The sequence below is a fragment of the Podarcis vaucheri genome, assembly GCF_965113315.1.
Source record: "Podarcis vaucheri genome assembly, chromosome: 2".
Lineage (NCBI taxonomy): Eukaryota > Metazoa > Chordata > Lepidosauria > Squamata > Lacertidae > Podarcis > Podarcis vaucheri.
In genome coordinates, this window is record NC_138760.1 from 126,645,448 (window position 1) to 126,658,150 (window position 12,703).

Below are 12,703 nucleotides of genomic sequence, written 5' to 3' on the forward strand. Positions count from 1 at the left end.
GGTATACAATTTTAATAAATTATACTAAAATCAGGCCGGATAAAAATGATTACAAGTTCCAGGGGGGAGCCCCTGAAGAAGGTTTCCCAATACTTAAGGGTTTGCCTTGACCCCAAGCCCAAGGAAAGCTCCCCCACCTGCCCAAGTTGAGCCTGCAGGAAGGAGAGGAGGAGAAAGATCTGCCCATCCATTGGGAAAAGATTTCCTACCCCCATACAAAGGGGGAAAGCCCTATAAATGCATTATTTTAGCGGAATTAAATACAGAATGCATTAATTATGGGAAATGTAAATATTTGGGGAAATACCCTTTGCAAAAGCGTGAGCATTAGGCGAGATCTGCACCAAAATGCTGACCAATTTTCAAGAGATCTTTAAAAATGTGAAAATCTGGACAAATTGATGACTAGAAAAAGGAGACGCAGAAAAAAACTTACATTGAAACGGTTTGCCTACTGGGGTTTTTTTAAACTCCCTCTCCGCATTCCCTCCAGCTGAACCCCCCTTATAAAACATCATAATATGACCCACCTCCAGCGCCTCCGCGAGGAAGGAAAGCCGCCGCCATGACCGGCATCTGCCACCCCGCCAAAAGCGGGACAGGAAGCGGAAGCTGCTATTCTCCCGTCAGCCTTTCCCCCCCCCCTCCCCTCTAGGAATCTCAGCTCTGTCGTCTCTGCTCTTAACCGTTTCGGAGCCGAGCGGCAGAAGCCTCTGTGCTTCTCTGGGCAAAGAGCGAGGAGAGGCGCTGGTCTCGCCTCCGGAAAGCCCCGCTGGATCAGCTGCACGGGAGCCCCAAAACGTTTTCTAAACTATTTTTAAAAATATATATTTTTTATTTTCATTTTTCAAAATAACATTTTTCCTTTTGGTACATAGATATCCAATCCAAATTTGCAATAAATGGCTTTTCCCCTTGCCCCCCTGGTTTCCATCCCCCCCCCCTTTATACTCCTTGCATATAATTATATTCCTTAGCCAGTCATCTAGTCATCCATTCTTCTTTCCTTGGGACCTTCCCTTCTTTCCACATCTGGGCTAGTAGCATTCTGGCTGCTGTAGTCGCATAAATAAACAGTCTCTTGCTTCCTTGGCAATTCTCCTCCTATTACTCCTAGTAAAAAAGCCTCTTTTTTTTTAACAAACGTAATTTTAAGAATTTTTAAAAGTTCATTGTGTATCATTTCCCAGAAGCCCTTTACTTTTTTACACGTCCACCACATATGAAAAAATAGTTCCTTCCTTATCCTTACATTTCCAGCATAAATTAGAGATATCTTTATACATTTCAACCGGCTTGTAAACTATGCTGTTTTCAATGTGCATTTTATAGTTGGCTTCACTTAGCAATGTTTTCTTTTGAAATGTTCAAGTTCTTTTTGTTTTGTTAACTTTGTGTTAAATATGTATTCTGTAGTCGACCTCCTTTGTAATGTTTTCTTTTGAAATATTTTAAGATAATATTTTAGTTTCCTGTTAAATATGTTGCTTTGACTGTATACTTTATATTTGACATTCTTCAGAAATGTTTGAGTCTAGATTGTTTTATTGATGTTAAATATGCAGTAAACCGCTTTGAGATATTTTTTTATTAAAATCAAGCGGTATAGAAATTAATAATAATAATAATAATAATAATAATAATAATAATAATAATAATAGTATAATTTGTGGTTGGGGGAAGGCTAGATGGCATCAGTGGACCTCACTGCTCTCCCTTGTCAGTACTCCCTCTCTCCTTATCCCAATTTCCCTCATGGCAGAGGGGCTAGCAGCTTGGCTCCCTCTCCTTCCTGCTTTCACCCATTTGGGCGGCTTCCAACAGAATATTAAAATACAATAACCTATTAAACATTAAAAAGCTTCAGGAGCAGCAGGTGAGAGACAGTTTCACTGAAATAATAATAATAATAATAATAATAATAATAATAATAATAATAATAAATGTTTTATTTATATCCCGCCCTCCCCAGCCGAAGCCGGGCTCAGAGCGGCTAACATCAAATGTATAACACATTAACATAAAATCAGACAATCAATTAAAATACATCCTCACCTGAGATATTTCCCAGGAGCTGGTAAAGTGAGGGGGAGATACCCTAAAACGTTTCACTAATTGCCCAAAGTCTTCTAGAATGTCTCAACTCTCCCCCCAAATTGTTTTCCCTCTTATAATTTTATTTTTGATCCTAGTCCTCATTGCTTTTTCAGGTAGAGGAACGAACTGCAGAGGGCAGGAGGAGATTTCTCTGAGGCCAAGGAAACGTTCCTTGTGGTGGCATATCATAGAATCATAGAATCATAGAGTTGGAAGAGACCACAAGGGCCATCGAGTGCAACCCCCTGCCAAGCAGGAAACACCATCAGAGCACTCCTGACATATGGCTGTCAAGCCTCTGCTTAAAGACCTCCAAAGTAGGAGACTCCACCACACTCCTTGGCAGCAAATTCCACTGTCGAACAGCTCTTACTGTCAGGAAGTTCTTCCTAATGTTTAGGTGGAATCTTCTTTCTTGTAGTTTGGATCCATTGCTCCGTGTCCGCTTCTCTGGAGCAGCAGAAAACAACCTTTCTCCCTCCTCTATGTGACATCCTTTTCTATATTTGAACATGGCTATCATATCACCCCTTAACCTCCTCTTCTCCAGGCTAAACATGCCCAGCTCCCTTAGCCGTTCCTCATAAGGCAAATGATTTGTAAAATTACAAGTGAAGCACTCAGACTGTATCCTTCTTCTTCCTGTGTGTGGCAATTATTCTGCCCATGGTGTGTCTTCCTGTCCTTGTAAAATGTGTTTACAGTGGTACCTTGGTTGTCAAACACCTTGGTACTAAAACAACTTGGAACCCAAACACCGCAAACCCGGAAGTAAGTGTTCCGGTTTGCTAACTTTTTCCGGAAGCTCAACATGCTTCGTTTTGAGTGTTGCCACACTTGCGTTTTGAGTGACACGCTGAGGTCTGTCTGTTTTTCCTATTTATTTTGCATTATTGTTTTTGCGGCTCCTTTTGTTTTGTTTTTGTGACTGTGTGGAACCCAGTTCAGCTACTGATTGAATGATTGTGTGGTTGCAGTACATTGTTTATTGCTTTCATTTTATGGATCAATTGATGTTTAATTGCTGTTTTAGGGGTTGTTTTCAGAAGTCTGGGACGGATTAATCCATTTTGCATTACTTTCTATGGGAAAGTGCGCCTTGGTTTTGGAATGCTTTGGTTTGGGAACAGACCTCCGGAATGGGTTAAGTTTGAGAACCAAGGTACCAATGTATATTAATCCTGAGGGTAATGCCCATTCCCCTCCCCTTAACAAGGCTTTGGGATTTTGCTTGTAGGCCGGTCTATTTTGATATTTGCAAGGAAGCATTTCGCCCCCCCCTCCCTCTCAGGCCTCAGTTTCACTGAAGAGGAATGGGCTCTGCTGGGTCCTGACCAGAGAGCCCTGCACAGCCGAATAATGAAGGAGATTTGCAGGATCGTGTCCTCTCTCGGTAAGGTTCCCTTTTACTCTGCTTGATGATAATATATTTTCAGAAATGGAAGTAACTTAATTGGGAATACTCAACGGGTTTAACGACTGTGTGTCAGCATCACAAGTCTTATTCTTTTGGTCCAGTGAGATTTATCTTTTTGTGTATATCTTCTGGATATCTCTTTCTATAGCTCTGCTTCTGTTTATCTACCGTTTTCCCATTGAACAAAATTCCACAGGAGGATTAACCCTGGTCAGATGCCAGTAGAAAAAGTAAAAATTATTATCACATTATTTGTAACAATGATTTATTGATTTCCTTAAATATGATTGCCTTCTATGGTGAAACTTACCAGAAGAATAAGGAATCAAAATAACATTTTTTAAAAATAAAAGAATGGAAATGGTTTATTGAATATTTACAGATAAATTGTAAACAGATAAAAACATTGGTAGGATTATTCTAATAACCTGCAGTTTCATACCGGTATATATTTAAAGAAGATGGATAAATGAGCAAATTAAGTTAATTTGGATATGCAGAAGATATTAAAGATAAATTTAAGGAACCGCAGAAAGAGGAGGAAGGAAGTCAAACCTTGAAATGTCAAAATGATTGTAAAATTAGTGAAATGCATAAATGTGAAAAGTATTTTAAAAATATTTTTACAAAATAATTGATTGCCTTCTAAACCACCGTCTCAAGGCAATCTATATAAAAAATGTTTTAAAAAGCAGTTATATACACAAAGGCAACAAATAAAAATAAGACTAAAACCTTAACAAGTGGACGCCCATTATTAAAATCTATTTATCCAGCTGGAAAAGGTCCCAATTCCTGCCCCCCAAGGGATGCCATTCCACAGAACACAAACAGTGACACTAAAAGCCCCATTCTGGGTGCGTGCTTTGGAGATCTTTGGAACTTGCAGGAGAATCTCTGCTGTATATCTGGGACTGAGCAGAACAGGGACTTGCATGTGAGTACAAACTCCTTGAACTCAGCCCAGTAGCGGATTGGTAGCAACTGCAAATCCCACTAGCAGGCTGTTCTATGCTGGCAGTAGTTTCCTCCCACAAGCCTGAGGTGGATGGTACTGTGGTCTAAACCACTGAGCCTCTTAGGCTTGCTGATGGCAAGGTTGGCGGTTCGAATGTGTGCGACAGAGTGAGCTCCTGCTGCTCTGCCCCAGCTCCTGGCAACCTAGCAGTTCGAAAGCACGCCAGTGCAATTAGGTAAATAGGTACCACTGTGGCAGGAAGGCAAACGGTGTTTTCGTGAGTTCTGGTTTCTGTCACGGTGTTCTATTGTGCCAGAAGCGGTTTATTCCTGCTGGCCACATGACCCCGAAAGCTGTCTGTGGACAAACGCCAGCTCCCTCAGCCTGAAAGCAAGATGAGCGCTGCAACCCCATAGCTGCCTTTGACTGGACTTAACTGTCCAGGTATCCTTTACCTTTTTTACCTTGCTCACACAAGCCCCCTGGCTATTGCGTTCTGCACCAGCTACAGCCTGTGGCCCAACCTTCTACGATATCTCTTTGTATGCTGCATTGCAGTAAGCTAACCATGAGGGATGTGAACAGATCCCATTATTTTTTTCCAGTGTAGGTGGGACTCATGAGGGTTTTAAAAAAAATTCATAAAGATTTTATTTTTGTAAAGATTTTTTTTGTTGCATTTTATGATGTATAAGAAACAGAGATAGCAGCTATAACTGTACTGATCAGACGGGATTACTATGAGGAATGATAAAATATGCATCAAGCCATTGTGTCCGCGATGAAAGCACTGCGTTGACTGGGTTTGATTCATTGACAATAATTTCTGATCAAATCCCACAAGCCTCTACATCCACGCCATTTTTCTCTACAGCCCATTTCTCTATGTCTGACAAGCACGTATAAGCATTCTAGGACACAGACCAGTTGCTGCACCAGTCACCCTAGGTCATAAAGTTAATAGGTTACTTTGATGTAGTTTGTTAATCTTTAGATAGATCTTATGGCCAGGAAGAGAGTTCAGGAAGAGAGTTCACAAAGAGATGGTGAATACTACCCTTCCTTCCTTCCTTTACTGATCTGACTTTATCCCACGTGGGGTTTTTTGAAATGCTCAGAGGAAATCTGATAGGTTCTTACGAACACTGTGTAAAAAGTTCTTTTGTGAATAAAACAACCTGGGCCAAGGGGGGGGGGGAGAATTATTATACGCACCCCTCCCAGAGTCTTGCTGGTCAAGCCTCGTGTGTATTTTATTAATCAGAGTCCAATCCTTCCTTGCTTTGGAAACGCTACATATAACAGCAGATGAAAATTAGGATATGAAAAGCAAAACTATAGAATAGGCACCTAGAATTGTACATGGATTCAAACAGCACAGTCCAAGTGAATAATATTAGCATTATCTGATGATCAAGTATATCTCCGGATTTGCCAAGCTTGTGACAACAGCTGTCTAGCAGATGATGGTTCTGCTATATATAAAATCACAGAACTGTAGTTATAAGGGACCCCAAGGGTCATCTAGTCCAACCCCAGCAATGAAGTAATCTTGGCTAAAGCATCCACAGCAGAAGCCCATCCAACCTCTGCTTAAAAACCTCCAAGGAAGGAGAGCCTGCCACCTCCCGAGGGAGACTGTTCCATTGTCAAAACAGCTCTCACTGTCAGAAAGTTCTTCCAATCCAATAATGGCTGTCCTGGGGGGACCAGAACACGATCATTGGTTTACTCTCTGTAGGAGTTATTTGATATGATTAAAGATCTTCCCACACGCCAACCCTTTCTAAGATGTTTCCCTTGTACGAGTTCTTTATTGTTTAGGAAGGGAGCCCCTGTCACTGAAGTTCTTTCCATACGCCAAACATTTCTAAGATTTCCTCCCTGTATGAGTTCTTTGATGTGACTTAAGGGAGCTACTACGACTGAAGCTTTTTCCACATTCCGAACATGTATACGGTTTCTCTCCTGTATGAGTTCTTTGGTGCAACTTAAAGGCGCTATGGTGACTGAAGCTCCTTCCACACTCCGAACATGTATACGGTTTCTCTCCAGTATGAGTTCTTTGATGCGGCTTAAAGGCGCTATGGTGACTGAAGCTCTTTCCACACTCTGAACATGTATACGGTTTCTCTCCTGTATGAGTTCTTTGATGCGACTTAAGGGAGCTACTGCGACTGAAGCTCCTTCCACACTCCAAACATGTATATGGTTTCTCTCCTGTATGAGTTCGTTGATGCAACATAAGGGAGCTACTGCACCTGAAGCTCCTTCCACACTCTGAACATGTATACGGTTTCTCTCCTGTATGAATTCTTTGATGCAACCTGAGTTGGCTACCACGACTGAAGCTCTTCCCACACTCCAAACATTTATAAGGTTTCTCTCCTGTGTGCAATCTCTGATGCGAGGAAAGGTAGTCAATGCGACTGAAGCTCTTTCCACACTCCAAACATGCATATTGTTTCTCCCCTCTATGAATTCTTTCATGTGATGAAAGGTAGTCAATGCGACTGAAGCTCTTGCCACATTGCCAGCATTTACAAGGTTTGCTGCCTCGATGAGTTTGTTGATGTCTAGTAAGCGCATTGCTGCGAGCGAAGCTCATTCCACACTCCAAACACGTATGCGGTTTCTCCCCTGTATGAGTTCTTTGATGTGACTTAAGGGTGCTACTCTTACTGAAGCTCCTTCCACACTCCAAACATGTATACGGTTTCTCCCCTGTATGAGATCTTTGATGTGAGGTAAGGGCACCAATGTGACTGAAACTCTTTCCACACTCTGAACACGTATGCGGTTTCTCCCCTGTATGAGTTCTTTGATGCGACTTAAGTGCGCTACTCTGACTGAAGCTCCTTCCACACTCTGAACATGTATATGGTTTTTCCCCTGTATGAAATCTTTGATGCAAGGTAAGGCCACCACAGTGACTGTAGCTCTTTCCACACTCCAAGCATTTATACGGTTTCTCCCCTGTATGAGTTCTTCGATGCAACTTAAGGTTGCTAATCTGACTGAAGCTCTTTCCACACTCTGAACATGTATACGGTTTCTCTCCTGTATGAGTTCTTTGATGCGAGGTAAGCTGGTCACAACGACGGAAGCTCCTTCCACACTCTAAACATGTATATGGTTTCTCCCCTGTATGAGATCTTTGATGCAAGGTAAGTTGGCCACATTGACTGAAGCTCTTTCCACACTCTGAACACGTATATGATTTCTCCCCTGTATGAGATCTTTGATGCAAGGTAAGCTGGCCACATCGACTGAAACTCTTTCCACACTCAGAACATGTATAAGGTTTTTCCCCTGTATGAGATCTTTGATGCACGGTAAGGGCACCACAGTGACTGTAGCTCTTTCCACACTCCAAGCATTTATACGGTTTCTCCCCTGTATGAGTTCTTTGATGCCTAGTAAGCTTGCCACGTTCACTGAAGCTCTTTCCACACTCGGAACATATATATGGTTTCTCCCCTGTATGAGTTCTTTGATGCCTAGTAAGATGGCCACGTTCACTGAAGCTCTTTCCACACTCGGAACATATATATGGTTTCTCTCCTGTATGAGTTCTTCGATGCAAGATAAGGGCAGTACTGTGAATGAAGCTCTTTCCACACTCTAAACATGTATACGGTTTCTCCCCTGTGTGTACTCTTTGATGTCTAGTAAGAGTTGAGCGACGACCAAAACTCTTTCCACACACGCTGCATTCATGCTTTTTCTCCTCTCTGTGAATTTGATTTTCAACACCCTGAAACATACCAAAGTCACCCGCCGGCTTCTGCTTTTGTCTCCCCTCTCGCCTGCTGCCTCCATCTTGAACCCTCAGATTCCTTTGTTCTTTGGATCCTTTTGGTGACATTTCTGATTGTTCCCCTTCTGCCAGCATCCCTTCAACAACTCCTGATGGAATAAAAAGGCAAACTGATGAAATGCTAAAGGAGCGTCTTCACACCAATCAATCAGTCAGGACACAGAGATCCAGGTTCCAAGGGCCTTGTGGCAGTTCCTTCACTGTGAGAAGGGAAGTTACAGGGAACGAGGTAGAGGGGCTTCTTGGTAGTGGTGCCCACCCTGTGGAAAGCTATCCCGTCAGATGTCTAGGAAACAAACAACTATATAACTTTTAGAAGACAACTGGAGGCAGCCATGTAGAGGGAAGTTTTAAATGTTTTGTTATGCTTTTATATTTGTTAGAAGCCAGCTAGAGTGGCTGGGGCAACCCAGTCAGATCCGTGGGGTACAAATAATGAAAGCATTAATATGGGATTATTATTTATTGATATGGGATTATTATTTATTGAGTTTATATACTGCCCTATACCCGGAGGACTCAGCATGGTTCACAGAAAAGATCACATCATATATAATCAGAATAAAACCCAACCCAATAACACCCCCCAAAAAAGAGCCACGTTTGAAAAAGACTATAGGATGTCTAGCATATCAAGCAAAAACCTGGTTGAAAAGGAACATGTTTGCATGGCACCTAAAGGTGTACACCCCTTCATGGATCACTGCCTTGTCGTTAGCGAAGGGGCTTGAATAACTCAGCTATGACCTATGCCGTGCAGGGCCACCTCAGACAGACAGGTCAGCCAAGAGTTTAGACTAAATGTGATCCACCTGGAGAAGAAACTGGCAACCCACTCCAGTATTATGCCATGAAAGCTCCATGGACATAAAAAATAAGCTTTGAGAGGAAAGTGAGTTTCCAAGGCATGCTCTGATTCATGGGGAGTATAAGGAAGGCGCCAGGTGAACTTCCCTGGGGAGAGCATTCCACAGACGCGCAGCCACCCTCCAGACCACTTGAGGAGGAGGCCCACGAAGGAGGACCTCAGGATCAGGCTAGGTTCATATGGAAAGAAGCAGCCCTTGAAGTATTGTGATCCTGAGCCATGTAAGGCTTTATTGGTCAAAACCAGCACCTTGAATTAAGCCCGGAAACTAACTGGTAGCCAGTGCAGTCGGACCAGGATGGGGGGTAATATGCTCAAACCGTCTTACTCCAGTGAGCAACCTGGCCGCTGAATTCTGCACTAGCTGAAGTTTCCAAACTATCTTCAGAGGCAGCCCTACATATAACACATTGCAGTAATCTAACCTTGAAGTTACCAGCACATAGACAACAGTAGTTAGGCTATCCTTGTCCAGATAGGGGTGTAGCTGGGCTACCAGCCAAAGGTGATGAAAGGCACTCCAGGCCATCTGAGCCTCGAGCAACAGATCCAGGATTACCCCCAAGCTACGAACCTGCTCCTCCAGAGGAAGTGTAACCCCATCAAGAGCAGACGACCTTCCAGCCATCTGCTCTAGGGAACCATCCACTAACAGCCTTATCTGGAGTGAGCTTCAATTTGTTGGCTCTCATTCAGTCCATTACTGAGGCAAGACACTGGCGGGAGAGGGTGCTCAGGGGTATTAGTAGTAGTAGTAGTGGCCTGTCTAAGTAAGGCCTTAGCCACGCTTGTAATTTTAATGTGGACTTGAAGTTGCTTGTTTCTCCTTTTTTTTAACCTCTTTTGCCCAGAACTGCTGTATTTAATTTAAACACAAATGTTTTAAAATGTGTGTGGTTTGGGGGGGGCGTTATTGGGTTGATTTTGTTTATGTTTTGATTATGAGTTTTTATATTGAGATTTTATCCTGTGAACTGCCCTAAGGCCTGTGGGTATAGGGAGGTATACAATTTTAATAAATTATACTAAAATCAGGCCGGATAAAAATGATTACAAGTTCCAGGGGGGAGCCCCTGAAGAAGGTTTCCCAATACTTAAGGGTTTGCCTTGACCCCAAGCCCAAGGAAGCTCCCCCACCTGCCCAAGTTGGCCTGCAGGAAGGAGAGGAGGAGAAAGATCTGCCCATCCATTGGGAAAAGATTTCCTACCCCCATACAAAGGGGGAAAGCCCTATAAATGCATTATTTTAGCGGAATTAAATACAGAATGCATTAATTATGGGAAATGTAAATATTTGGGGAAATACCCTTTGCAAAAGCGTGAGCATTAGGCGAGATCTGCACCAAAATGCTGACCAATTTTCAAGAGATCTTTAAAAATGTGAAAATCTGGACAAATTGATGACTAGAAAAAGGAGACGCAGAAAAAAACTTACATTGAAACGGTTTGCCTACTGGGGTTTTTTTAAACTCCCTCTCCGCATTCCCTCCAGCTGAACCCCCCTTATAAAACATCATAATATGACCCACCTCCAGCGCCTCCGCGAGGAAGGAAAGCCGCCGCCATGACCGGCATCTGCCACCCCGCCAAAAGCGGGACAGGAAGCGGAAGCTGCTATTCTCCCGTCAGCCTTTTTCCCCCCCCCTCCCCTCTAGGAATCTCAGCTCTGTCGTCTCTGCTCTTAACCGTTTCGGAGCCGAGCGGCAGAAGCCTCTGTGCTTCTCTGGGCAAAGAGCGAGGAGAGGCGCTGGTCTCGCCTCCGGAAAGCCCCGCTGGATCAGCTGCACGGGAGCCCCAAAACGTTTTCTAAACTATTTTTAAAAATATATATTTTTTATTTTCATTTTTCAAAATAACATTTTTCCTTTTGGTACATAGATATCCAATCCAAATTTGCAATAAATGGCTTTTCCCCTTGCCCCCCTGGTTTCCATCCCCCCCCCTTTATACTCCTTGCATATAATTATATTCCTTAGCCAGTCATCTAGTCATCCATTCTTCTTTCCTTGGGACCTTCCCTTCTTTCCACATCTGGGCTAGTAGCATTCTGGCTGCTGTAGTCGCATAAATAAACAGTCTCTTGCTTCCTTGGCAATTCTCCTCCTATTACTCCTAGTAAAAAAGCCTCTCTTTTTTTAACAAACGTAATTTTAAGAATTTTTAAAAGTTCATTGTGTATCATTTCCCAGAAGCCCTTTACTTTTTTACACGTCCACCACATATGAAAAAATAGTTCCTTCCTTATCCTTACATTTCCAGCATAAATTAGAGATATCTTTATACATTTCAACCGGCTTGTAAACTATGCTGTTTTCAATGTGCATTTTATAGTTGGCTTCACTTAGCAATGTTTTCTTTTGAAATGTTCAAGTTCTTTTTGTTTTGTTAACTTTGTGTTAAATATGTATTCTGTAGTCGACCTCCTTTGTAATGTTTTCTTTTGAAATATTTTAAGATAATATTTTAGTTTCCTGTTAAATATGTTGCTTTGACTGTATACTTTATATTTGACATTCTTCAGAAATGTTTGAGTCTAGATTGTTTTATTGATGTTAAATATGCAGTAAACCGCTTTGAGATATTTTTTTATTAAAATCAAGCGGTATAGAAATTAATAATAATAATAATAATAATAATAATAATAATAATAATAATATTATAATTTGTGGTTGGGGGAAGGCTAGATGGCATCAGTGGACCTCACTGCTCTCCCTTGTCAGTACTCCCTCTCTCCTTATCCCAATTTCCCTCATGGCAGAGGGGCTAGCAGCTTGGCTCCCTCTCCTTCCTGCTTTCACCCATTTGGGCGGCTTCCAACAGAATATTAAAATACAATAACCTATTAAACATTAAAAAGCTTCAGGAGCAGCAGGTGAGAGACAGTTTCACTGAAATAATAATAATAATAATAATAATAATAATAATAATAATAATAATAAATGTTTTATTTATATCCCGCCCTCCCCAGCCGAAGCCGGGCTCAGAGCGGCTAACATCAAATGTATAACACATTAACATAAAATCAGACAATCAATTAAAATACATCCTCACCTGAGATATTTCCCAGGAGCTGGTAAAGTGAGGGGGAGATACCCTAAAACGTTTCACTAATTGCCCAAAGTCTTCTAGAATGTCTCAACTCTCCCCCCAAATTGTTTTCCCTCTTATAATTTTATTTTTGATCCTAGTCCTCATTGCTTTTTCAGGTAGAGGAACGAACTGCAGAGGGCAGGAGGAGATTTCTCTGAGGCCAAGGAAACGTTCCTTGTGGTGGCATATCATAGAATCATAGAATCATAGAGTTGGAAGAGACCACAAGGGCCATCGAGTGCAACCCCCTGCCAAGCAGGAAACACCATCAGAGCACTCCTGACATATGGCTGTCAAGCCTCTGCTTAAAGACCTCCAAAGTAGGAGACTCCACCACACTCCTTGGCAGCAAATTCCACTGTCGAACAGCTCTTACTGTCAGGAAGTTCTTCCTAATGTTTAGGTGGAATCTTCTTTCTTGTAGTTTGGATCCATTGCTCCGTGTCCGCTTCT

The 12,703-nt window shown here is 42.2% G+C and overlaps 2 protein-coding genes across 2 annotated transcripts in view; both read right to left on the reverse strand.

Moving 5' to 3' along the window:
• Positions 1–3,850: 3,850 nt before the first annotated feature.
• Positions 3,851–12,703, reverse strand: part of LOC309527337 (uncharacterized protein) — a gene marked incomplete at its 3' end in the record, with an annotated part of 46,550 nt that continues 37,697 nt past the window's right edge. The window contains exon 3 of the mRNA XM_082214109.1: positions 3,851–4,675. The remainder of the gene's footprint in view (positions 4,676–12,703) is intronic.
• LOC309526213 (uncharacterized protein) lies at positions 5,303–10,734 on the reverse strand (the record flags this gene model as incomplete). The annotated part of the gene is made up of 3 exons (XM_082212127.1): positions 10,690–10,734; positions 7,737–8,381; positions 5,303–5,361 (listed from the first exon to the last, which is right to left on the reverse strand). The coding sequence occupies exons 1-3, from the start codon at positions 10,724–10,726 to the stop codon at positions 5,303–5,305; spliced, it is 741 nt and encodes a 246-aa protein (XP_082068253.1). The 5' UTR covers positions 10,727–10,734.